General features: G+C 33.2%; 2 protein-coding genes across 4 annotated transcripts; one reads left to right on the forward strand and one right to left on the reverse strand.

Moving 5' to 3' along the window:
• Positions 1–1521: 1521 nt before the first annotated feature.
• Positions 1522–27822, reverse strand: LOC140050481 (titin-like). 3 transcript variants are annotated; one of them, XM_072095695.1, is made up of 2 exons: positions 27713–27822; positions 1522–5784 (listed from the first exon to the last, which is right to left on the reverse strand). In XM_072095695.1, exon 2 carries the CDS (start codon positions 5571–5573, stop codon positions 4221–4223), a length of 1353 nt encoding a protein of 450 aa, XP_071951796.1. In that variant the 5' UTR covers positions 5574–5784; positions 27713–27822; the 3' UTR covers positions 1522–4220. The 3 variants fall into 3 exon arrangements, with proteins under 3 accessions (XP_071951796.1, XP_071951797.1, XP_071951798.1); XM_072095696.1 differs by lacking the exon at positions 27713–27822 and adding an exon at positions 13823–14120; XM_072095697.1 differs by lacking the exon at positions 27713–27822 and adding an exon at positions 11780–12044.
• Positions 8040–20265, forward strand: LOC140050483 (COMM domain-containing protein 5-like). Its single transcript, XM_072095698.1, has 7 exons — positions 8040–8200; positions 8780–8937; positions 13631–13659; positions 14291–14341; positions 14805–14900; positions 16230–16305; positions 19546–20265. The coding sequence occupies exons 1-7, from the start codon at positions 8071–8073 to the stop codon at positions 19645–19647; spliced, it is 642 nt and encodes a 213-aa protein (XP_071951799.1). The 5' UTR covers positions 8040–8070; the 3' UTR covers positions 19648–20265.
• Positions 27823–27977: the final 155 nt, after the last annotated feature.

The raw sequence follows: 27977 nt of genomic DNA on the forward strand, positions 1-27977 counted from the left end.
CCCGTTGTTTAATGTGCCAAGTATATAGAGTCTGCACCCATTTTATAAAGGGATAATCGTGGTTGTGAGTCGTAAATGTGACGGACATATCCGTTTGTAATATGTAACTATAACAGATTAACTTTAATTTGAAAATTATTTAACCTGATATACCCTAATTATTAAACCTCGGGTTAACTAACCAGCCACACGCGATATCTCGTACGAACGTTTTATAACTTATGATTTTGTGAATGGAAATCAAGAAAGACAACACTTAAAACCTTGTAAAACGTGTTATACGTATGAAACGCCATGTGTGCCAAAATGTTTATTTTTTTACCAATATTAAGTCAAATCGCAATGTCCTAGACAACATGCTTAGACGCTTATTAATCCTATTTTCAAGCACTGCTTCATAAATGCATTACCGTAATAATTGCAAACACCCGAGCGGGCACGCGATGTTTTTAGCCGCTAATAATATTATTAATCGCTTGCACAGGTTAGTGGGCTAAACCAGTAAAAGTAAGCCGGTCTTGCTGCTTACACGCTAATTAGCGGTAATAGTATTTAGTTCTTCTCCTTTTTTACTCTTCAGACATTTTGACATTGGAAATGGGCGGAAATGTGTCATAGTTAAATAATATCCGATTAATTAGATGCAGTCTAAATTGTTCTTGAATTTGGCAGACTATAGATATATGCGCGCTTTCGTGAATTATAACTGCTGAGTACTACATATTGGGCATGATTTAAAATACTGATTGTATTCCGCCGAGAACTTTTCATTCCTAAAGTCCATGAATCGAGAGACGAGATAGCGACGCATTGTCGTTAGGGTGAAACGTATAGCCGTTTGTCTTTTACAGAACTGGAAATATGTTTGACTTCCGTTGTTGTTGACAAAATGTTGGATACATTAATTGTTACTAATGTAGATATATTATAATTGCAATCGCGTCAATAGAAATACAGTATAAACAATACATAACATATAAAATACTGTGACTTAATTATCATAATTTATCATCATACATTTAGCACGATGAGTTTCACATAGAATCATATTATTCACGATCTACATTATGCTAATGGGGGGCAGTTATATTGTTTTTGCTGCGCGTACGTCTTTCGTTTCCGCCGAAAATTGGAACCAAGCTTTATCTACGGCAGTGCTTATATTGACGTACAGTGGCACTGTCCATTGACGTTTATTCAACAACGGCATTTCGAAGATGGCATTTCGTCACTGGTAAACGTTATATAACAAGCACGAAGTGCGATACTCGGGGTACCGCAAAAGAAGACGGGATGTGACGTCACATACACATCAATAACCTCGCTACCAAAATATCATCATAAGTTTAGCACGATAAGTTTCACATAGAATCATATTCACATTCACGATCTACATTATGCTAATGAGGGGCAGGAGTGATATTGTTTTTGAGCATGAACATGTAGTGTCCGTAAGGACCAGTATTAAAGCTGCCCAATACATACGGGTCCTAAAAACATGTAAAACAAGAACATAAACATTTTATAGTAGTTTACTAACCAGTTTTTTTATTTCAAGGAAATATATTCAAAAATATTAATAGTAAAATGACATAAAATAATAAAGATAACACGTGTAAAGCTCTGTCTTACTATCAAAATAGTTTGACAAAAAAAGTGTGATGTGGCCAAATATGGTAGTGATATGCTTAAATGTGGTAGTGATATGACATCATCGTGTCCTTATATGAGCACATCACATTTTGTTGTCACATAAAGTTTGATAGTGTGGACAGAGCTTAATGAAGATCAACGTTTTTATTTAAAAAAATGGTAAGATTTTGCGGTAAGATCATTTCAACCACTTTTTAAAAACCCCTCATCGGGTAAATGTCATCGCCAGAGGCGGTTCCTTTCAAATAATAACAACAATTATTATTATAATAATATGAAGTCATGAAAATCTACATTATGAAATGCATTTTACTTTATACAGAGCAATCGTTTCTCAAACTAACAAATACAATCGTTTGAGAATTGTCGTTTAAAACACCTTTCACGATTGACTAGATATTGTTATGAAATATTGTTAATACGAGGATGTCGTGACGAAGGACTCCATAGGACGAGAGCGCAGACGTCTGGGAACGCTTATAGGCTGTCCTAACGTGCCAATTAAGTTAGGTTGGGAATTCATGAGGACACAGTGCATTAAATTCTCGTACAAAACAGTCAGTAATTGCTACTTAGCTATTTCTAGATATATTCACAAAATACGAGCACAAATAAATGACGAAGGAAAAATTCGTAGCGTATAGTGTTGCTGTGTCCTCAACAGATAGATATGTGGTCAAGGACCACTCCATTAAATTTTCGAGGTAATCTGGACCAGGATCCCAATTCTGGACCACCACTAGTGTTAAAATATAGAAGACAATTTTCAAAGGCCGGCGATGTCGTACTGATCAGCCATTCATTTCTGGAGCTGTCAATAGAAAGATGCTAACTGACTACCGCGAGTCATCTAGAATCGTGTCCGGAGTTCTTAATTATGTGATAACATTGGCTATTTGGAATCATTTTAAATCTATAACCGTTTACATAAATCATCAATGTTCTAAATTAAAATTTTCATTACAAACATAAAGCTCTGTCTACACTATCAAACTAGTTTGACAAAAAAAAGTGTGAATTAGCCTACTCAAATATGGTAGTGATATACCCAAATATGATAATGATATGACATTATCATGTCCATATATTGGCACATTGCATTTTTTTTTGTCACATGAACTTTGACAGTGTGGACAGAGCTTAAGGCACGTTATGGTAGTTACTTATAGGCCAACATATAAAGATATTCATACATCGTTTGTGTTTACACTACGCGGTATTCAATGAAATTGCAATAGATTTACATAGAGTTTCTTAGGCTTGTCGAAGTCTGTATTTATTGTCTTCTTTTTTTTTATTTATTTGTTTTTATTTCGACCGCGATTTATACACGTATGAAACGCCATATGTGCAAACATATTTATATTTTTACTAATATTAAGACAAAACTCCGTCTGGAGCCCAGACTAAGAGTTTCTCTTTATACATACCGTACAACACATTAATATTATTTTCCTTATCAAATTGTTTTTACTTCAGAATTTTTACAAATTTATAATATTTACTCTCTGTATATTGTAAGTAATAATTTGACAATATTTTTGGTAGTGCTATGTACTGTATAATATAGTATAGTTTCAGACAAGCAAGATAAAAATAAACACAAGTTGACCGATTACACAACACATTCTTACTTTCGTTTACACCTTTCAACACTAATAACAAAACAAATCCAATACAGTTTATGCCATAAATTATCAAATTGCGTTTACACGGCGACGCTTAAGCTTGGGTTCTCACTAGGACGCAACGCAAAGATGTACCGTACATAATAGGACGGGATGGATCATCCGAACTGTGATTGGTGGTCAACTCACTTTCGCTGCGCGTACGTCTTTCGTTTCCGCCGAAAATTGGAACCAAGCTTTATTTACGGCAGTGCTTATATTGACGTACAGTGGCACTGTCCATTGACGTTTATTCGACAACGGCATTTCGAAGATGGCATTTCGTCACTGGTAAACGTTATATAACAAGCACGAACGTGCGATACTCGGGGTACCGCAAAAGAAGCTGTAATGACGTCATAAGACGGGATGTGACGTCACATACACATCAATAACCTCGCTACCAAATACGGCTATACGGTACCATCTTCGAGACGTCATATGGTTGCATCTGGTTTGAAATTTAAAAATCCGGCTCTTTAGCTTTGAGGACATGTCCCTGTAGTTTCATGCCAAATCCCAGCTCAAGTACCCCGAGTACAAAAATGCATAATCATTACACAATAATAATTTTATAACAATCGTTCAAGGCTTTCTAGTTACTGTTGTTAATAAATAATAATACAATTTAATATATTTATCTAATAAAATTATGTAAAGCATCTTTAATTGCGATAATTAGTTCCATAATTCTCTTTGTTCACAATCATTTTTGCCAATGATTAATCGAAAAAAAGTTAGCTTGTTTTACACACTGTAGGCCATAATACTCCTCGTTCTTACATAAACTTAACGATCCACTGATATTGGTAAATTTCTCGGTTTCGCGAAACATTCTGTTTTGTTTTTACCCGGGAACGAAAATACGCAGATTCATCGCCTGATATGGTAATTACATACCTATGTTTCACTCTCACAGTGTTCATCTTCATTGGTATCACGTGTCAATCGCGTTTGTGTGCTCATGTGATCATCGCTATTATCTTCAGTGGATTGATACCTTTGATCGATATCTCTATCACTAATGGTGCTTAATCTCGCAAAATCATTCATTCCGCCAGGTGTTCGTCTCATTCGCGATATAAGCTGCACGATGGCCACAGCCAGAAAGACGATCACCAGCATTGCTCCAACTAAAAATATCTTAAATGTTACAAGATTCGATTCCTTATTTTTGGCTGTGTGCTCGTCCACGTCATCACTCGGAGCGTGCACTCTCAACTCTGGCGTTGGGATTATTTCTTTTTTTGCAGTCACCGACTCTTTACTAGGCGCTATTTTTTCTTCCACAACCTGGATGACTGCACTGCTTGACCCTTCCGTGTGGTCACTTGAGATATCACATCTGACAACCTTGCCGTTGTCTGATAGTTGCAAATCTTTGAAACAATGCTTGTATTGGCGGGATATTTTCGAAGTAAAATCGTGCCGGCCGTCAAACGACCACATGACATTGACATTTTCAGTACCGTAAACATTACACAAAAAGCAAGCTTCCTCTCCAACGAGAATTGGTTGTTGATTCAAAGGCACAACCCGAATCTCCTCTTTCATGTCGTGGTTATGAATCATTTCGCCAAGTAAATCGATTTTACAGCTTTTAAAACCCCTTAATTCCGGGATAGAACTTTCGCAGACTATCAAATCGGCTATATTTTCCCGCGTAATCTTAAACATGAACTCCAAACGAAGTTGATTTAAAGACTGGTACCCTTCCTTCACAAGAGTTTTCTCTCCAGATGGTTTTATTTTATACATTTGTATATGCACGGGTGGTTCCCCTGCTGCTGTTGTGCATGTCGTCGTAACGGTATCTTCCAATTGCTGTGTTCTTAAATCATGACTACATTCTGGATTCGGTAATATTTTCCTGTGGACTGTAAGCCAGGCAGACTTCATCACATGTTGCTTGTGATACATTCTGCAGGTATACCGGCCGGCATCTTTCATTTCAACATTTTTAATCAATAAAATTTCGTGCGTAACAATTATACCATCCACATCTCGTCTTACTTGATTCTTTGATGATACATATTTAATAATATCATCGATTTCAATCCATTCTCCATTTTTCTGCCAACCAACTTCACTATGGGTCAATTGGTTATTAGGAAATTCAAGTGTGCAGGTAAAGGATGCGTTCTCTCCCGCGTACGTCGTAACATTTTGTAGAATACCGTCACTAAATTGCGGCGTACAGCACCCATACTCAAAACACAGACCACATAATATCAATATTAAAATCCGCGCCATTTTTTTTTTTAAGCAGACGATCCCAGTGTAGATTTAATCGAGATACTAGCAATCCAAAATGTACACAAAAGTCGCGTTAGATCATCAAAGTCATCATGAATCTATAAACAAGTTTCACATCATATCTCCAGATATCTCATTCATAAGTCTTTACTCTTTACGAATTCGACTCGGGGTAAAATTATTTACCTTGGAGGTTGAACTTCATCACCTATAAAACGAGAAGAAAAAGTATGTTTACTCAACTCCAATAAAAATTCAACTGAAGTTCACTCACGAAATACTTCCTTATGCTATAACCGACCACGAGTTCATTACGTTATGTGCGAAGTTTATTGAAACTAAATTAATTGACTTCGATGACGTATTGCCTGTTGTCACAAATATGGCAAGCCAACCATTTAAGTTATTGGGAAATACAGATAGATTAATTTAAAACGTTAACATGTGATGATGTCCTCTGTACTTTATTTTTATTATTCGTAGTTTTATATTATATTATTTGCTTATACAGTAGTTTAAAATCAATATTTTTTTGGCCCGGATTAGTTTTTTGTCGATGCAAAAGTGAGAGGTTGCGCCATGAATGTACTTTTTAAAGGTAATTAACTTTATCGTTTGATTGACAGGTAGGTTTTCTATGATGTTTTATACACTATTTAAGACCGCCCTTCATCACGCAAAATATGAATTATTTACTTCACTCCAGGGAATGTTGTTGTACAGTGTATACATATATTAAGATATTGCATTGATTCTGTTTGTTTTTATTTATACGTGCGTTACGTTTTATAGTAAATACGGAAGCAGACTTTGTATTGTCTCTAGGCCCTTCAGTATGTAGGCCCTACGGGTTTGTTTGTACGACGGCGGCTATGTACGGATTCATTATAGGCTACGAGGGGACTTAAGCTAAATTCTATGGGCTCTTTAAACGTTAGACACTCCTGTGAAACTTAAACATTTCAACTTACACTATTGTACTCGAGTTATTTTAACCTTTTAATTATTAGAAAGCCTCAATTACGAACATAATGGCAAAATATATGTGGTTACATATACTGTTTAATAGCGGTTAAGAGGACAAATATATTCCGGGACATTGCTAATTAATTATGTCAAAACATAATGAAACGTTTTCATTATGAGTGGAGGTGACGAACAAAAAAAAGCGGAAACATCACGGACTCGCTCATGACAGTAAAAATAATCGTCCTAGGTCGGTCAGTTCAACCGAAGTGAACCATGCTTATTATTACATCGAGTAACTGATATTAATAAAGTTAAAAAGCCACGTACATGTAGGCCTGTAGACAAAACACACGGAACAAATGTGTGTAGGATAGGCCTTACCTTTTAACCAAAGTAAATTCATATAATATCAGGGAGTCTATAATTAACTCCTTGTTCAAATCATATCTTAAACAACTTATACAATACAATATTCAAAGACGTAGCTTTTTTTATGTTTTTTAAAATGAATTAAAAATAATTGGGGTTTTTTTTCAACAAAGTTAGTCACTTCTATAGAAAGAAATAATTTATTCACTTATAAAATAAAAAATAAACGGTTAAATTCAACCAAAAACCCATTGAATTCTAGGCAATATGCCTATTTTTTGCTTTTAATTACAATTTTCAGGTAAATAATATAGGCCTAATGTTAATATAATAAATATAATGTTTTCGATCCAATTTTTGGTTGAAGTAATATTTAATAACTATTTAAAAAAAATGACATATTCAACAACAAAAATAAAAATTATATTTTCAGGGGACAATTTATTTTTAACTTACGTCGTTAAAATTATCGTTTTAGAATATCACGATCTAATAAAGTTAATAAATCCTGTTCGAACGTACAAATCGCACGTACGTAGACATTATAGGCCTAGGCCTAGATACAATAAAATAGATCTTGTGTCTTTCTCTGTTTACGCTATTGCCAAGGTAACATAAACCGGAAAAGCGTAAATACGCATAGTGAATAGTGCGCGTATGACAGAGCGTGGTTCCAAATCGGAAGTGCTACGCGCGCGCGCCCAGGGGATACGCCGTATTCGATCGGCGCGCAGCAGCTGAGAAAGTTTATTACAGATTACGCCCTCTATGGAGCACTGTGGCGCAGTGGTTAGAGCATTGGACTTGCAATCAAGAGGTTGTCGGTTCAAGCCCCGGCTCGGTCACTGCAGTGTTGAGTCCTTGAGCAAGATTCTTTATCCACATTGTTCCTCCCCACCCAGGTGATAGAAATGGGTACCGGTATGTAAAAAGTACTGGGAAGGTAAATCAGACTCGTTTGTGCGGGAGGAGTGGCGTACCCCCCACAAACATACACACTTAGTGGAGTCTGGCCCAAACGCTATGGAAATGGAGATGGGCACCACGGCCGTTAGCATTAGCTTAGGTTTCGACTTTACCTTTTACGCCCTCTATCAGTGAAGGAATAAAACTGACTGAAAACAGCAGACGATAGATTTGAGCTAGGCTAGCAAAAATGTCGAAGAAAACTGCTAATATAGCAGACAGAACATCATTTGTTGGTGCTAGAATACCAAGGGAGGTTAGGTTAATGATTAAGAATGTGAAAAAATGTGATAAAGATACGTTTAGAAAGTTGTTAAAAAGTGAGTATCTAGGAATATTATGTAGCCTAGCTAGGAGGTAGGCAAGTAGGCTAGAGGCTAGGCCGGGTACTAAAAAAAGATTAGCCTAGGCTAGGGCCTTAGGCCTACTACTAGCCTAGCAAGGCCTCTCCCTGCTACCTCTACCTACCTGTCTACTTGGTAGGAGGCGGCACGCTCTAGACTAGCCCTGGCTATATAAGGAAATGTCCAAGTACCAATGTGCTGCACGTTCAGACCAATATGGTGTAGGCCTAGCCTAGGCTAGGCTCTAATAAAATAACCTAAATTAGGTGATTAATTGTACTTAGGTAGTCTTAGTTTACTAAAACTAAATGACAAATGTAATTGTAACACTGGCTAGGATAGGATGAGAGAGAAGGCTCTGTGAATTGGTAGTAAGTTGGTTTTTTTGTAAGAAAAGAAAAATAATATAATGTATACTGGACTGCTTAAAACAATGAAACATACAATTAATATGATACATTAAATTACAATTGAATATTAATTATTAAATTAAAAAATAAATGAAATAATTTTGTTTTAATGAGAAAGGGTTTGGTGTTTTCTCCTTATTTGCAGTTGCTGTGACCTCATTTGAAGGACTAACGATAGAAGACGATGCCTTTGACAACGTATCAACTAAGTTACCGATGGAAGTGGTTCACTCAGTCTATGCTGGAATATACACAATCCTCAAGTGTGCGTTACGTCTGTCTCATACTACTCTAAAATCTGAGGTACTAAAGTAGTTAACATACTCTAGATATCTATTCACAGGATGTAACAACAAAAACAAGTCCTACTTACCAAAAAAAAAGACCACACACAATGCTAAAGTATCACACGTAGCTAACCCAAGACAGAAATACATGTTTCAGTACTCACCCTTAAATATAAACCTAACCCTCTAAGCATTTTCCAATAGAGTACTAAAGTTCATTAACACCCAATTCTGGAGGAGTGTGCTACTGTTATGTGTACAGTTAGCCTTGTGTGACATGTAATATTTGTAGCAATCTCGTGGGGGTAATAATATAATGGGTGTCAATATTGAAGAATAGGTGTCAACAAGTGTTTACAGTAGGGTGAGTGGTTAGTGTTATGTTAAAAGTGGATTGATTTGTTAGATACAATTTTAAAGAAATTTATCAAGCAAAATTACTGTAGACATCTTTCCTACAGGTCACTTACAAGCCTGCTAGTAAGATGCCTAAAGTTTCATTTTTTTGTAAAAAAAAAAACATGTTTAAACAAGTATAGTTTAATTTATTACAAAACTGTTATGCTCTAACAAGGGTATCATATAAATATATAATTTATAAATTTAATTACAAGTTTCTTAGCAACAGGGATATTGCATTGCAAGTAAAACCATAGGTCAATCTCTGTGTGGGTATTTAAATGTAAATGTTACTATAAATCATTAAATTTAAACATGGTTTAATAAAGAGGTTCTCGTCAATCAGTAACCTAAAGAACTTTTTGAATCATTAAACTGAATTAAGTAAAAAATTAATGAATATTTTAATGTCATTGTAATAAAATAGAGGCAGAGCTTGCAGTGGCGGATCCAGGATGTTATGTTGAAATAGGGGGGTGAGGCCTATAAATGGTAAAATAAAGGCTGAGCTTATTTGATATCCTATCTTTTGCATTACAATTTTCAAAATTTAAGGGGAAAGGCCCCTTGGATCCACCCTGCTATGTATGTTATTATATTATTTTTATTTTAAACTTTTATTGGAAGGTTGCCCCCTATATACCCAGTTTCAACAGAAATTCCACCTATGTTTCGCCAACGGCCGTATGAACACTAGGCAAATTACTAAAGGAGATCTTCTTATCCCTCGTCCTTACCTTGAAATCTTTAAACTTTCTTTTAGTTTCAATGCTCCTTCTTTCTTTAATTCTCTACCTTTAAGCATTCGTAACTCTTACAAGTTCTCCTCCTTTAAATCTCTTTTGAAAAAACACCTGTTTCTCTCTCTCTGATTTTATTTCTTTTTTTCCTTCTTTCATTGTTGGCTTTCTGGTATATTTATATATATATATATATATTTATTTTTTATATCTTTGTTAATTTTGTGTTTTTATAGTTTATTTTGTATTTACTGTTTGTTTGAGGGTCCCTAATGATCAGCTGATGCTGGATGGACCACCCTCATAAAATATTGTTGAAATAAATAAAACGTTCACATCCCTGCCTATAGAACTGTAAAATTCCAAACTTGCGGCTGTACGGCGTAAGTTTTCGCATATCAAGCTCCATTAACGTTATTCGAGTTTATTCACATTAATAAAAATAAAATTGAGGCACACAATCAGTGGATACAGGTATTTCTGCAAGATATTTCATTGTGTTGTCAAACTCTGCTTGATTTATATTTAGACACAGCGGCTTGCATGGTTGACTGGATGCTTTGACAGTTAAATGTTAAAGAATGTATTTTGTTTTGTAAGTAATATGATTTGTGAGGACCACCTGTTTCAAATTTAGGTTAAATTTTAGGAAATTTAACAATATAATGATGTTAAAATGGTGAGAAGGGTTAAAAGAGAGCAAAAGTCCCGCCCATACCAACATGTGACCATGATGATTGAGTCTCGTGGTGTTTTGGGGAAAAACCTTATTTCAATATGAAGTTTTAAATAACTTTAAATCACATGCCTTTCTGTAAATATTGGTATATATTCAAATGTGTGTAGGCCTAATGTATGCAACTGTCCACACATGGAAAACAAAGTAAAAACAAATGTGTCTATTTCAACATTGCAGAATGTGTGATGCAAGAGACACTGGGTAAAAACACAACATTAATAATTAGTTAATTAATCAACATTAATAATTTTTTTAACGTACAGTACATGTATTTTGTTTAGAAAAAACTACTGTATGATTGTTTTTAATTGCCAAACTTCCTGGCTAAATAAGAAATGGATTGTTAATTCATAATAGGCTATTGAAAAACCTGTATAAACTACAGTAGAACCTTCATTTTACGTACGGTACGGGACCGAAAGGCGCACGTAAAACAAGGGATTCGTAAAATCAAGGTTGACCTTAAATTGACCCCAAATACGTAGAGATCGTAGCTAGCCGTATTTGCCTACTTCTGTACAGTATGCAGGTGGTCACTAGCTAGGCCTTGCCTAGACTATTCAGGCCAGGCTAGCAGGCGTAGCAAGAAAAGTACAGTATATACAGGCTGTACGATGTTTAAATAAAGTGTAAAATATAATTGTTTTCTATCAATAAAAACGTGCGTAGCTTGTCCCACAGACAGCAGAATTCCTCACACAGCCATGATTGTGGCTTTGTGTGCTTTGTTGTTGTTAAATTGCGCCCTCAATGTAAGAAAATGATGACGTCATCGGTTATTTTAAGCGTACGTAAAATCGAGGGAACGTAAAATCAGGGTACGTAAAACACAGGTTCTACTGTATACAATATTCAGCCAGCTAGTGGAAATGAACCCTTTTAAAAGAAAACATTTACAATGATGCATAACAACATTTATTACAACATGCAGACTGTCAACATGGAAAAATATGAAAATTGATTTATTTAAATTAACTTACCGTACTGCGTGTGTCAACTAATATGTTGAATTTACTCCTCAAATGATAACAATTAACATTCAACACAACGATATAGCGATTAAAATATGTGTTGAACCGTAATGCGTGTTAACAAAATCCATCTTACAAATAATTATTACTTTATGATGACTAAAACGCATCAAGGTTAATTAATATAACCTTGTTAATTAATTAATTAGATCTGAATCACTCATACAATCACAGTACAGTACTTACTTGCTGCTTGTCTAAAACTGGTTGCAAGTCTGTACTGTGGGGTTATGTAAATATTTCAATGAATGTTAGAGGATGTGTTTTGGAACAGTGGAGTATAGGTTTACAAAACACATAGAAGCTTTATTCTTTTGTTATGATGCTTACTTTTAGAATCTACCATGAATTTGTGCGTGTAAACAATAAGTGTATATTTTACAGCTTTCTCATTTGTATAACCTGTATTTCGAAAGTTGAAATGTCTGTTGTTATAAGCAGCTTTCGTGACAGAATTACATTCACACAATAGTAATTCTGATATTATGTATCTCCAAATACAAACTTAAAGCTATACAATTCTGTGTAAAATTACATTTAAATAGAAAAAGAAACTCATTCTTGAGAATATTTTTAATAGAAACATAAAGCCATTATTAGTATCTTTCATAAGAAAAATTAAAATGACTTTTCAATGAAGATTGTTATAGTAGCCAGGCCCACAAAAAAGATTACTATAAAACCCACTCATCCACAGTATTAGGCCAAGTAACACCACAATAATACTGTAGATCATAAATCTTACATACTGTACTCCCCAATCCTATACAAAATAAGTGTTTATCAATTTAAAAAAATGAACAACTTTGCAATACTAACCATGCTTTTTCACAAAGTTTCCCATAATCCTTTTGAACAGAAAATGAAGTACCGGTACAGTAAATATTACCCACAATACAACATGAACTGCAGCAATTAAAGGTCCAACTAAACAGAAAATGGGTTATTATCTCCAATCGTGAAACTCCCAACACAGTACATAATACCTACCCCTAAGAGCAAACCAACAGGATATACAGAAAACACCGCAGTAAAATCCTATGTAATTTATTCAAGATAATGTAGCTAATTTGCATAGTGGTTGTTTAAACATTGTAACAATAAACCGATTGCGGGTCAAAAACCTATATTAATTTATTGGAACCTATTCAGATCAATATGTTTGATATGATTTTTACACAACAGGAAGGGCAAAGTCCATTAATTATATAGATAAAAAGGGTGTTTAATGTTAAATTTATTTACATTGAAGATTCCCTGTTGAGTTCAACACCTAGATTAAAACATTCAGTGAGTTTACCCATCAATCCTGTAGAATTTGATTTGATTTATTTTGATACCATACAGGACAGACATAAACAACAACAATCTTCCATGGCATGGTACCAGGGATGGCGCTCTAATCTAAATTCCCAGAAGAGGAATGAAGAGTCCCTTTAGCTATTGAATGATTTCCAATCCTAATTAGAATCTGTACTATACTTGCATGCATGCTTTTGTTCACTTATGTTGTTGCCTCCTACAGTAGGAGCTAATAATCTTCACCCAGTCTATCTAAGGCTTTCCACCTAAACTTAATTTTCATAAACACTAATACTAATAGTTGTCTACTTTGAAGTTGCAATCTTTAAATGTATATCTTCTTGGATAAGGACTATAAACCGTCCAGTGTACAGTTCGTACACTTTAAAAAACCCAGTTTATTATTTGGGACAAGAAGGCCAGACATGGCCAATCGAAATCCAGAGTTTTGCAAAGTTGACGGTTGAGCTTTAAATACTTTTTTTTGCTTTCTTTCAGGTCTTCAAAGAGGACTTAACAGAGTTAAAGTAAGAAAAACATTTCATATACCAGTGTTTTATTGATACTATATTAGGTCTTTGATAAATAGCTGACTGTGTACCAGTTGTAAACTGTCCCTTCCTAATCCTAACCCCCATTCCCACTAGAAGAACATGTGTATGTTACTAGTGAGCTCAAATAGTTACCTACCTATAGGGTTGAACCTTACACACACCTCAACTTCAAATTAACAAAAAGCAATTGACACACAAAGTACGTCGCTATACATCACTAACATTCTCATTTTTATATAAAGTTGCTTTTGATTAGACTACACAGCACATTGACTATTATACCAATATCCTGCCTAAGAAAACATCTTGATCAGGCAATGCATAAGTAGTCAAGGAAATGATTTCAAAATGAAAAACAGGAAAAAGGGGGTGTGTCAATACACCTTGAAAGAATCTACTGTGTGTACATATTCTGCAATATCCCATTGTATTGGTTCAAGTCTATGAGGCCCCCCCCCCCCTCCGGGATTTGAGGGCTATCCTTTGCACCGTATAAAATTATAATGTTTTTTATTGCTTTTATTCGTATTTTTATCGAAATAAATCAAATGTGTTAAATTATGATTTTAGATGTTTAATTTGTATTTAATGCTTTTTTAAACAGGATTCCTCAAGAGTATATTTCTGATCTTGCTAGTGCAGTATATGGATCCAAGTAAGTTTTTTTGTTTTTAATAAAACAAAAGAAAAACTGTACATATATGGACATGATGACGTGATATCACTACCATATTTGGGCACACCATACTTTCTTTGTCAAACTAGTTTGATAGTGTAGACAAAGCTTTAATTCTGTCAAATTTTATGTGACAAAAAAATGTGATGTGCCCATATATGGACATGATGATGTCATATCACTACCATATTTGGGCACACCACAATTTTTTTGCCAAACTAGTTTGGTAGTTAGTGTAGACAGAGCTTCATGTATTTATATACTGAAACATCTTGTCCCTATGAATTGTATACATTTCCTATACCCATGTGTCTTTCAGTATCAACATTAAAATAGTCTGTTTATTTTAGTTACACAGACATTTGGCCTTTAGATATTAAAAAAAAACTGATGTAATAAGTTGACGCCAAATGTATTTATTATTATGTTATTAATATTATAGACGCACTTTATTAAATGAAGCCATAGCAAAACATGGAAGCCATCTACCAAACCTAGACAGATTTAAATGGAGAACAGATGTAACAATATCAACAAGGTGAGAAGGTTAAATATCACTAAAAGGTTTATAAACCTTTCATAGCGGTCCACATATACATTAAGGGGGGTAAAGGGATCACGTAGCATAGCCAAACCAAGACCATAAAGACAAGAATGCTGTTAAAGCTATTAATATAAAGCTGAACTTTTTATTTGTGTGTACATTTGCCTTTTATACAGTAGAACCCCTATTAAGAGGAAACACAACAAAAACATGGGGTAATATATGTTTAACGCTACAGACAACCCCTATTTAGAGGACACCCCTATGAAGGGGACACATGAAACAAAAATGGGCGACTGTATATGTGTTTTACCACTACAGACAACCCTTGTTCAGGGACACTCCTATTAAAGGGACATGTGAAGAAAAAAAGGGGTAATATACATTTTAACGCTTCAGCCAACCCCTATTCTTGAGACACCCCTATTAAAAACAAATAATGGGGTAATATATGTTTTAATACTGTGGCCAACCCCTATTCAGAGGACACTCCTTTTAAGAAGATACATGATACAAACAAGGGGCTATATATGTTTTAACACTACAGCCAACCCATATTCAGGGCACACTCCTATTAACAAGATACATGATACAAACAAAGGGGCTATATATGTTTTAACACTACAGCCAATCCATATTCAGGGCACACTCCTATTAACAAGATACATGATACAAACAAAGGGGCTATATATGTTTTAACACTACAGCCAACCCATATTCAGGGCACACTCCTATTAAGAAGATACATGATACAAACAAAGGGGCTATATATGTTTTAACACTACAGCCAACCCATATTCAGGGCACACTCCTATTAAGGGTACACCTGAAACAAACATGGAGTAATATATGTTTTAACGCTACAGCCAACCTCTATTCAGGGGACACACCTAATAAGGGGTCACCTTTTTTTTATCCCGAAGGGCTCCGTCTTAATTAATAATAATGGTTCTAATTTATTGCTGTAGTTTATTTTAATGCACCTAATGTTGCTATGTATTTCTTTGCAATAAATTGAAAATAAAAATTTGAATAAGGAATCAAATAAAGTCTTTCAAAACAGTATTATTATTAAATAACTTTGAATTATTTATTTGACTTTTAAATCTCAGCGACTAAATTATATTATAAAGTTGAAAAATGGTACTAATATGATATCAGGGAATGCAATTGGTTTTCTTTGAAATATTTTAAAATATGATGTGAATTATGGATGTTCCAACCTGCTATTGCCATTTCCTGGTATTTATTATTATTATTATTTTTTTGGGAATAAATTAAAAGTATGTTCTTATCCTTTTTAAATATTTTTTATACCCCTAGTAATTTAAACCGTGTACTTGAGCCTACAATACTGATGGAGATGAGGCTGAGTGATGGCGCTGTTCACAATTTTGAGGTTTGTAAAACATTTTTAACACAAATATATTTATGTTGGATTGCACATTCACTGTATTATATACTGAGCACTTACACAACAAAAAGTTTTGTAATAAAAACAAATTATGCGAATGTCAAACATAATAAGGAAAAGACAATACAAATTGGCCGGACATATGCTAAGGACACTCCAGCCAAATTAGCGTTGACAGAATCCATCCATCCAAAAACTACCTGGATAGGAAACATAAATAAAGAACTCAAAAAAGCAAATACATCGATCGCAAAATTAATGACAGACAATCAGACCACCGAAAGAGAGTCATGGAAACGATTAGCGTACGCAATGTCTACCCAAGACGAATAGCAACGGATAATGATGATGATGCGAATGTATTGAATATGTGTCCATATTAGAAAGAAAAATCATATTCATATATAAAACATGAATTATTGTTTTGAAATTGTAAAAACTATTTGTTGTAAATTCATTGCTATTATACAGTAGCGACGCAGAAGTAAATGGCTCTATGAGCAGATTCATTATTCAATTAAAAAAAATTGAAATATTTGTGATGGAAATACTCAAAATAGATACCACAAGTTCAGATTCAACTTTATTTATCCATGGAGGCAGGGTTGTTTTTCACTGGGGCTGTAACTTTTGATAGTAGGGAGGTTTCGCAATCTTACGAATACGATAACGAAAACGGATACGCACACGTATTCGTTTTTCGTAGGCCAGGAAAAATCTGTTTTCCAAAATATGACTGCGGTAAATTTGAGCGAAGCGGCAGGTACGTGTTGCTTGGCTGCCTAGGCCTAGCGTAACATCAAAGCGAGTGAGGACTTCAAAAACTGCTATTTATCAAAATTGACCTGGCATTTTAGTAAATTATTTTAGTAAATTACTTTCAATAAATCTATAATTATATTATAATCATGAATCATTCCTGATTCAAATGCAAAATGTGCAAAATAGATCAAAAACTATACACGTTTTGTAGTTACGAATATGACTGGTGATATTCGTCAACACGAATACGCTTTACGAATATGTGTGACGTATCCGTTTTCGTTATCGTATTCGTTTTCGTTATCGTATTCGTAAGGTTGCGAAACCTCCCTAGTATAGCAGATAACACTAGAAATCAACAGTTAGAATTTTCTTAATTATCAGCAATAACTAATGATCAACCCTAAAGCTCTGTACACTATCAAGCTAGTTCATTGTCACTGTATTAAATTCTGCCCTCTATTGGTTGGACCTCCAGACAAGTACTCTTTAGGGTGATTTAATTGCACTATCAAACTTTATGTGACAAAAAAATGTGATGTGCCCATATATGGACATGATGATGTCATATCACTACTATATTTTGGCATAACACACTTTTTTTGTCAAACTAGTTTGATAGTGTAGTGTTGTTTAGGTAGGCCTCTTTTAAAATTGATTTCTCTATAGTGCCTTGTATTTTGTTTGTTTTGTAGTTTCTTTAGCGAAAATGTATTTATTATTATGTTATTATCACCAAAATTTGACCGACCAACATTTTTTGCCGTACTGCATAACTATTTAATTGGGCAGTAGGCATCAGAATCATAAAGGGCTTAATTTCAACATTCGCTTGTTTCACTGCGCATCAGAAAGAAGCATTATTATTAATCAGTATTGGCAAATGATTATAATAATAATAATAGAAATTAAATTAAAGAATTTATTTATTAATGATTAACCTGCTTATATAACAATAGACAATCAAAGCATATTGATTGAAATGCAACTAAACGTCATGTACCGGAAACTTTATATCAACATATTGATTTCGCCATACAAACCTTCAAACAATAAATTGCTATCATTTATTTAGAGACCATGCCGAAAATATATTACTGCAGTTACTGCAGTAACTACATTTAACATACTATTTAATCTGTTTTATTATTTAATTATTTATCTAGAGTTATCATACATAGTTTACTGCAATGACTACCTCATCATCTTCAACATTTCAACAACCTAAATTATAAATTATTACAGTAGCAGATGTAGTTACTGCAGTAACTGCAGTAGCATAATTTTGGTATTATCCTTTTACTTAGCTAGCCTATCATTCTTAAGTTATAGAAAATGTTTCAATATTTACATAACTATCCAACCTATCATATCATATATTCATTATTTGTATAACAATATATAGATTTAACCTTTTCATATTTATATAACGACAGAATGTTATATAAGAATATCCTCATCGAAGTCAACTATCGAGTTCTTTCTAGCGTGAAGTTGTGTTGTATATTTTTTCTTAGGTCTTTTGTCAACTTGACAATCTTAATACCTGACTTAATGCGTTAAGCTTAAGCAATTAAGTGTAATCTTTGGAGACTATAAACGAACGGAAATCGGGAATAAGCTGGTATTTTCAACCCCTACGAACAGGCCCTAGGAGGAAGTGGATATATCTACAGCTTAATACATGTTAACTAGTCTGACATTAACAAAAATTATGTAACTGTAAACTGTAAAAGGCAATTTACACAGTTGAACAGTAATGGTTCTTTAGTCAGACTAGAATATCATTATCCAAATAATCTAAATAATATTCAAAATAATATTTAACAGCGGTTATTGCACAATGCTTCTAAGCGCTGAACATTATTACCCAAGTCATTTTTATAAAGTGAAACACGATGGCAACATATTCCTATAATGCAGCTAGTAATCAGCTCAAAGTTGTGTCCTGATCTAACCGGGTTTCCATTTATACACCTGGGTGAAGAGAGGCAAATGTAAGTAAAGTATCTTGCCTAAGGTTACAAGCAATGCGGCGAGTGTGGGATTTGAACCACGATCTCACGATCAATAGTCCAACGTCCAACACACTGCGCCACACGCCCTAATCTAATAGTAAATACTGTATACGGCCAACCCATATTCAGGAGACACCCTATTTTAACAGAACACAAAGGTGTCCCCTTAATAGAGGTTATACTTTAGTACCCTAATAACAGGTAAACATATATTTATTATAATTATAAGCTAACTAACAATGGAATAGGAGTTGGTATACTGTAATATATTGACGCCCGTACCCACTGAAACCCAGATCCTATCATGGAGTGGTCGGTCCTATACGCATGGTCCTTAATTGGAAGGTGATTAAGCTATATTTTATTTACACATTGCAAAACAGTTTGTACGACCCTGACCTAGTTTGTCACAATTAATACTTTTTTTTATATATTTTATTTTTAGGTCCCTGTATCGAAGTTTCATGAATTACGCTATAATGTGTCATACCTCTTAAAAGAAATGGAAGAGATGGAAAAAAGAAGCATTTTGAAAGTACAAGATTAGATCGTTAAATATATCCATATTCTTTTATGTGGATTATTTAGTAGGCAAAAAAAATATATAAATATAAAAGTATAAAAGGCAAATTACTGAAAAATGATGTGGGTATCAGTGGCTGGATCTAAATGGAGATACAAAATAAAATAAGCACTGACAAAATGACAATGCTGTGGGTATGAGTGGCTGGATCTCAATGGAGACAAAATAAAATAAGAACTGAAAAAATGACCATGCTGTGGGTATCAGTGGCTGGTTCTAAATGGAGATACAAAATAAAATAAGCACTAAAAAAATGACAATGCTATGGATATTATTGTTTAGAACTCAATGGAGACAAGATAAAATAAGAACTGAAAAAATGACAATGTTGTGGGTATCAGTGTTTAGATCTCAATAGAGACAAAATAAGCTAAAATCTATAAATCAAATAAAGTAAAACAGCCAGAAAAATTAGCAGAGCTTTCGGTCAACACCAGCCCTTCATCAGTATAAAATTATAAATATATATTATTTCAAATTAATTTTAATCTCTTTATAGTGTATATACATTTGAAAGGTCTTGTCCTGTAGACATTACATTTTCTTCGTAATCAGTACTATGAATAAATAAATTAGTTAAAATGACCGTTTCAGTGCTCATTTTATTTAATTTTAGTTTGTAAAAATAAAATTTTAAAATATCGTATCTTCAAACTAGATGAACATTTTCAATAACACTACTCTAGTTGATCAAACCTACTGTACTACCAATTTTTAAAACCATTGGGAAATTATTATTATTATATAACTATTATTAATTATTATAATAACAAGATATTTAATTTAGTTGGACACTATATATAGAAAATAATATTTATTTTTAATTTCCTAAAACCATATAATGAATATATTAACACTACTCTAGTTGATCAAACCTACTGTACTACCAATTTTTACAATCATTAGGAAATTGTTATTATTGATAATATTATTACTGTAGATATTTAATATAGTAGGACAAATATAGAAAATAATATCTATTTTTAATTTCCTAAAACCATATAGTGTGCCCCATATAAAGTTGAAGCTTACATAATTTCTAACACTTTTAATTATGGTACTGTATGCTTAATTAATATTGTAACTTGAATCCTATAAAAGCATATACTGTAATATCAAATCTGATTGGATAGCAACTCTTTACGCACTAATTCTGGAGTAAATATGCATGACAGATCAAATTGATACGCCCTTATCTTAACTTTATTATTATTTTATTAAAGATATATTGTCCCCATGAAAAAATAGTTTTTCTCAATTTTTTTGTTGAATATGTCATTTTAATATCACAAAATAGTTACTCACTTTAACCAAAAATTGGATCCAAAAAAAATATTTAACTGAAAAACTGTAAGTTAAAGCTTTTAAATTTAATCTTTAAATTTTTGGTGAAATTAAAGTGTGGAACGCAACGCAGCGACGTATCTACATAAAGTGCTGTATTACATAATCACAATTGGGAACCGACGAAGCAATAGTGATGCAAACATAGCGGGTTTGATTTCACGTAGGTGGGGGAAAGCACAGTTATTAGAAGGGCATTTGCTTACATTGCGTAGATTGTGTTACGTTGCGTCGCTAGTGGGAACCAGGCTTTAACCATCTATTTGTTCTTTTTATAGTGAGGTTCTTTTTATAGTGATTACCTTTATTAAAACTACAAAATAGCCTATTGAAAGTTTGATTTTATTATTCTTAATTTTTCATGGTTTTGGGGACAATACACGGTGAGATCTCCGACGAGATACTTTTTGTTATACCATGGATCTATATTATAGTCATTATAGTTATACAGTACTTGTAATAATGAATGAAATTTAAATGGTAATGTACACAAATTTTCTATTAATACTCATCATAGCAGATGTTATAATAATAAAATAAACAACAATAATATAATCACTTTAATTGTTATGATATCATTTCAATAATTAGACAAAGGAAAAACATATTTGGCTTTACAGTATGTTGGTTAATACTGATAAGATATTTAAATACAAAATACTACTGACAAATACAAAAGTTGGATGTGCCCAAATATGGACATGATGATGTCATATCACTACCATATTTGGGTATATCTTTACAGTATGTTGGTTAATACTGATAAGATACAGATATTTAAATACAAAATACTACTGACAAATGCAATACTTATCTATTTGGCTTGCATATTGCTGATTAAAATATTTAACCTATTTTTTTATTGTAAATTGGTTAGTAGTTTCTAAATCTCTGTCTACTCTATCGAACTAGTTTGACAAGAAAAGTTGGATGTGCCCAAATATGGACACGATGATGTCATATCACTACCATATTTGGGAATATCACTGCCATATTTGGGCACATCACACTTTTTTTTTGTCAAACTAGATAGTGTGACAGAGCTTAAGACAAGTTTTGCTGTTATTGGACAGGAGATATCAGCTAATGTAATTGCATGGATTCAAGTGTTTTTAATTTTATACATTTTCACCAAAATATATAATAATGTTTTTATATATTAAGTCCAAAGAAAAATTACTGAAAAATAGCTATGCTAGCTAATAGCTAATAATAACAAAACCACATTTGTACTGCCCCTTTTCAGGCTTTACATATGAATGAGTTCATACATGGATTTAAGCTATGTCTACACTATCAAATTAGTTTGACAAAAAAAGTGTGATGTGCCCAAATATGGTAGTGATAAGCTTAAATATGGTACTGATATGACATCATTGAAATTAAATTTCATTCTTCCCAGGTCAAAGTACACTAAATTATAAAACTTTAATAGTTATAAAATTAGTATTGTTTCAGGCAACAATATCCCTCCCAAACCTTATTTTAAATAATAATTTTTTAGAGTACAAACATAAAATTTAAAAAGGACATTTACCTTGAAAATATGCATTGTGAATTGGGATGGAAACCAGCAGAATTGATCGGTAACTTTTCTATTTATGTTTTATTTGTTATTATCTGATAATTATAGGCCAATACAATGCAGTTTTTTTTTAATGAGAAATATGTTGCGATAAAATGGTTTAAAACATATTGTAAATTGGAATGCAAGACCAGCAGAATTATCTGTCACATTTTTTATTTATGTTTTATTTGTTATTATCTGATAATTATAGGCCAATACAATGCAGTTTTTTTTATGAGAAATATGTTGCAATAAAAAATTTTTAAACATAATTATTGTAAATTGAAATGCAAGACCATCAGAATTATCTGTAACATTTCTATTTATGTTTTATTATTATGTAATCATTTTATTCAATGCATTTTTTAAAATGAGAAATATTGTTTTGGAAGACCATACATTTTTCTTAAATTCTGCTATAAAATTCAGTTTTAAAAATTTGGTTCAATTTCATGATGATGTCATCATGGTTATATATGGTGGATCATCAGAAAATGAAATACCAACAATTGATATGTATATATATATATACAGTGGATGATGTTTTGATATTGGGAAGTTCAATAAAAACATACCAAACAAATCATAATCATATATTTTATTACTTATATAATATATTTTTCACATATTTTTTTTAAAACAAAAGGAATAGGAATTTTAATTTGAACTACTCCATCACTGATTTTACAAAAAAAAATCGAGTGACAACAACAAAAGTAAACAATGATTTTTTTTAAAAGGGAAAACTATGGATTGGTCATTATCAAAATTTATGCTAAAATGTGTAGGCTTAAAAAAAATATTAAAATAAATGTCAGACAGCTAAGTAAATATACGTAAGCAAAATCAGATTAACCCATAGTTCAATATGTCCACCCTGGCCATCCAGGTACGTCAGCGTGGCTCTTAATTGCCGTTCTTGCATTTACGTATATTAATGCCAATGTTATATAATATATACACTATCAAATTAACTTGTATATGTGTCAAACAATTGTGACGTGCCTATATATTTCATTTCATTTCATTTATTTCAATATCATCATCGCAGCCATAGCTAAATTACAAAGATATTTACATTTTCTCAATATTAAAATTTGTATAAACTAGATGGTGGATGGATACCATCTAGGTCGTGCCCACAGATGGTTCTCGAATACATAATAATTTCAGCGTTAAAAAACTGGCGATTTCAAATGTACGTACCGCAGGACAATAATACATGTCGTGTACAGGAACGAATAAATAGACACTGTGATTTATGTACTCAACTAAAATTAGCACCCTATTACTTCCGAAAGAGAAACTTGTCACAAAATAAGACCAATTGTTTAAGTCAAATTTAAACAAACTTAATTTGTGTTTTGTATGTAACATTAGGGTTGAGGGATGGGGAAGAGGATGGGTGCAAAGAGGAACAATGTTAAAATATATTCTTTATCCATTTAGTAACGAAATATTAATTGCTTTCATGTTTTACAAATAATATACCACTAAACACAGTAAAACATTGCGATGTAATACTTTGTTGAAACTATCACCGTCCTAGTCGATTGAAATAGTACAGCACATGTAACGATACATCACTACGACGTGTATATGTTTATAATATAATGTAAAACAATTTGTGAAAACCACCTCTATTCGGGGAAAATCATAAATTCGATTTAATCGTCAATAAATATTAAATTATCTAACTCAACTTAATTAGTAGGCCTAATGGTTTTCAATTGTTTCTTAGAGCCAATTCATACTTAAGTTGGTTCCTACCCTACCCACCAAAGTTGTTCTGCGTTTAGGGCATGTGATGTACCGTAGGCCTATTCTCTACTGGTTTTACAACGCTACTCATGCCAGTGAGGGAAAGGTGATGATGTGGGTGGTTTAACTGCAATAATAAAGATTTGTACATAATATACGGCGAGTGAAAACGCTAGCTCATTATCCGTTTAAAAAAAAATTATATCCAACCTCTGCAGCACAGATTGAAAACAAAAATGGATCGAATTTCGAGTATACAGTACTGTACTTGCCTTTACGACGCCTGAGGGAATAGACACTTGTGAAACAGAGATTGGAATGTTCCATTCATCGCAAATCAATACATTTGTATAATCGTATATTAAATCTATCAAAATAGTATTTTTTAAAGAAAATCGGCCTGTCTTCAACATTATGATGCTGTACTCTAGCTGTTCAACCAGTTTTCAGCTATTAAAAACAATTATCGTAGGAGGAGATAGGAAAATGCGAAGCGTCCTAGTATTATTGTGTGCGGGTATTTTTCAAGTTGGACATCCATTAGACAGTGTATACCACGATCGGAAAACACCCCTATTTGGGGCAAATCGTTGAACCTAAATTCGTTTTAATCGTCAATAACTAATTATCTAACTCAATTTAATTAGTAAACAGGGTTACATCAGGTGGTTAAAATCAGTACCGAAAGTACGAACCAACTTTATATACCATCGAGTAAAAATTTTAGAAATAAACCGCGATTTATCGAATTTTGCCCTTACGTAAATTTATATATAGAAGTATAAAACCAATGATAATTAGGCTATATATAAAAAAGGAGGCAATTATACACAAGAAATACAATACAGGAACATTAAAAAAAAATGAAAATGATGATGTCATATCACTACCATATTTGGATATATCACTACCACATTTCGGGACATCACAGTAGTTTGATAGTGTAGACAGAGCTTAAGTAGTGCAATATGCAAAACGTGACATACATTATGAGGCTATTGTTAAACACAGCCGCGTGTGGTGCTTACATAACGTATGTATATTTATAGTGCTGCGAACTATTTAACGCCTGAAAATAATAGGTCAAAATATAGAGCTTCAGTACTATTTTATTTTTATTTTCCCAAAGTATGTGAAACCCAATAATGTGAAGAATGTTTGTAGCTAAAGTATCCTATATTCGATCACTTTAAAATGCAGGCAGTATAACATTTAGTGTAGTTTTATATCTACTGCATATTATTGTTATTTTAATAAATATTTGTTTGATTTTGTTTGTTTGTATAATATTTTCGAATTAAATTTATAATTATGTTGAAATATTCATTTAAACGCAACACATTTCTCCGTTTGGTGATATTTATTTAATTGATATATGTTGTAATTTAAAGCCACATTCACACTTAGAAGACGGAGCTGTTTAAATCTTTTATACGATTTTCAAAACGGCGGCGTCTTTTGTTCCGTCAAACGAAACATTAGGTGTGAATGTAGCCTAAGCCGGTTTGTTTAGATACGACACCGATTTTTTAAGCGTTTTTTTGTTTTATTCAATTCGTTGTGGAAGTTAATCCCATAGTATTAAACGGAGGTTCCTCCATGGTAATATTGGTATTATGTATTTCCATACATATTTAATTAATTAGTTACATTTTTTTGTTTTGATGTTATGTATTAGTTAGAACTGTGTGGCTTATGTTATAATTTTGTCTGTAAATTGGATGCACCGTTAACTAATAAATGTGTGCCACCGATATAAAGGTGATTCATATGAATAAGTAAATAAATAGTATGAAGGAACTATTTATTTATCTAAACAATTCCTTAATGGTATTAGTGAGTACCGGTACACAAGGGTAAACATAACTTTGTGTAATCCGGATTGGTCCCTGGACAATTTGATCGCTTCCGAATACCTGGTCAAAGTTGGCTATTGATTAAGCGATCATAGCAAGGCTGATCGAAAATTGCTTTATTCAGAACGAATTTAGAATTTTCAATCAAGGAGAACTGTCCACACGACGTCCATATTACGCCGTCGACGTTCATATTTCGTCTTCGACGTCCATATGATACAAAAAAATACTACAGTAAACACTTCAGCATCCATTATGCATAACTATCTTTTTCATACAAACAACAATAAATAGTAGATCCATTGTATATTGTTCTACTAATTATATACAGAATCGTTATATTTGTTTTATTGAATGAAATCTCAAATTATCATATTTGACAAAAGCATGCATAACAAAAGCCGTGATTGTTAATCGTTAGCAATAAAGCTTGGTTCCCACTTGGGACACGCAACGCAATGCCGTTAGCACAACGCAAGAAAGTTGAGCAATGGCAAGCGACAGTTTGACCAATACTGTATATCGTTTTTGATTGGTCAAATTACTTTAAGTTACGCTTACGTCCTTGCGTTGTGTAGTCCATAGACAGTTTGACTAATATATCGTTTTTGATTGGTCAAATTACTTTACATTGCGCTTACGTCCTTGCGTTGTGTAGTAGTGAGAACCAAGCTTGATAAACGAAACGAAATTGCTTACTGAGTTATTCGTTCAATTCCACTCAGTTAAATTTCTAAAACCACACATTTCTCAGAACCAAATGAAAATAAAATGTGGGGTTTTGAGAAAACGTCGTGATGTAAAAATGTATTGCCCTCAGAGTACCAACTGTTTGAGATACTCCGACCCACGGGTATACAGTATCTCATCATCTGGGCCTATTTTAACGCCTTAAAAGGTATATACAGAGTACACCCAGGGAAGAGTGAAATGTTCACTCTTTTCTGGTATATAAGACAGAGATGGAAAATAGGCAGTTTTTTTGCTTCTTCATCACCGATATAGTATCTCATACCGAGAATATTTGTAGTTTGTAAGTCCAAGTTCTCACATAGTTAAGCCATATGAAGCCCTTTCAACCGCTTGGAGTTTTGAACCGTACCTTATTCCTTGTGGAAAAAATGATATAGGCATATATATTGAATGCAATACAATGTAATGTAATACTCCATAGACGCGACAATTTATATATTTATATTACTACTACGTTATTGGATTACCACGTTATTCATATACAAACAATATCTGGAATATAGTTCAGACATGCCGTACGATTAGCATTTTAGGTTATGTCTACGTGCTAAGTATTTCATTCTCGCGGCTCAACCTAATTACACGCTATCACTCAGTGTCCTATTTTTAATAAACATTAGGCCTATATATACTCAATCGTTATTTTTTCGCGGTTGAACACCTAACACACACCTGACTATTGTCGGTATTACAATCTTTATCGGTAGGCCTAACTTTAAAAATTAAAAACACATTAAAATCGTCTTACCTTTTCTATGATAGGAAGTAACTCTATATTTGATATTTGTCACAAACACCTGCCGATATCCATGGCTTGCAGTCAACCTTGTATTATCATTACAATTAACGGCTAAAGCTTTTTCTTTTGACTAATCATAGCAGTTTTGTATAGCGATTTGCTTTTTCACGCAACCAATTACTCTCCAATGAATGTCATGTTCGTGCCAGTATATTATTATTATCGAATAAAATAATTTCACATTGAAGTTGATGAGCATTGTAAGCGCGTCGGG

This window comes from Antedon mediterranea, chromosome 5 (assembly GCF_964355755.1).
Source record: "Antedon mediterranea chromosome 5, ecAntMedi1.1, whole genome shotgun sequence".
NCBI lineage: Eukaryota > Metazoa > Echinodermata > Crinoidea > Comatulida > Antedonidae > Antedon > Antedon mediterranea.

Excerpts from the sequence above, each read along its gene's own strand:
- LOC140050483 (XM_072095698.1), top strand. The coding sequence starts at position 8,071 with ATGTCGAAGAAAACTGCTAATATAGCAGACAGAACATCATTTGTTGGT. Across the intron at positions 13,660-14,290 it reads GAGGACTTAACAGAGTTAAA|GATTCCTCAAGAGTATATTT; the intron begins GTAAGAAAAACA and ends TTTTTTAAACAG. Across the intron at positions 14,342-14,804 it reads AGTGCAGTATATGGATCCAA|ACGCACTTTATTAAATGAAG; the intron begins GTAAGTTTTTTT and ends TTAATATTATAG.
- LOC140050481 (XM_072095695.1), bottom strand. The coding sequence starts at position 5,573 with ATGGCGCGGATTTTAATATTGATATTATGTGGTCTGTGTTTTGAGTAT.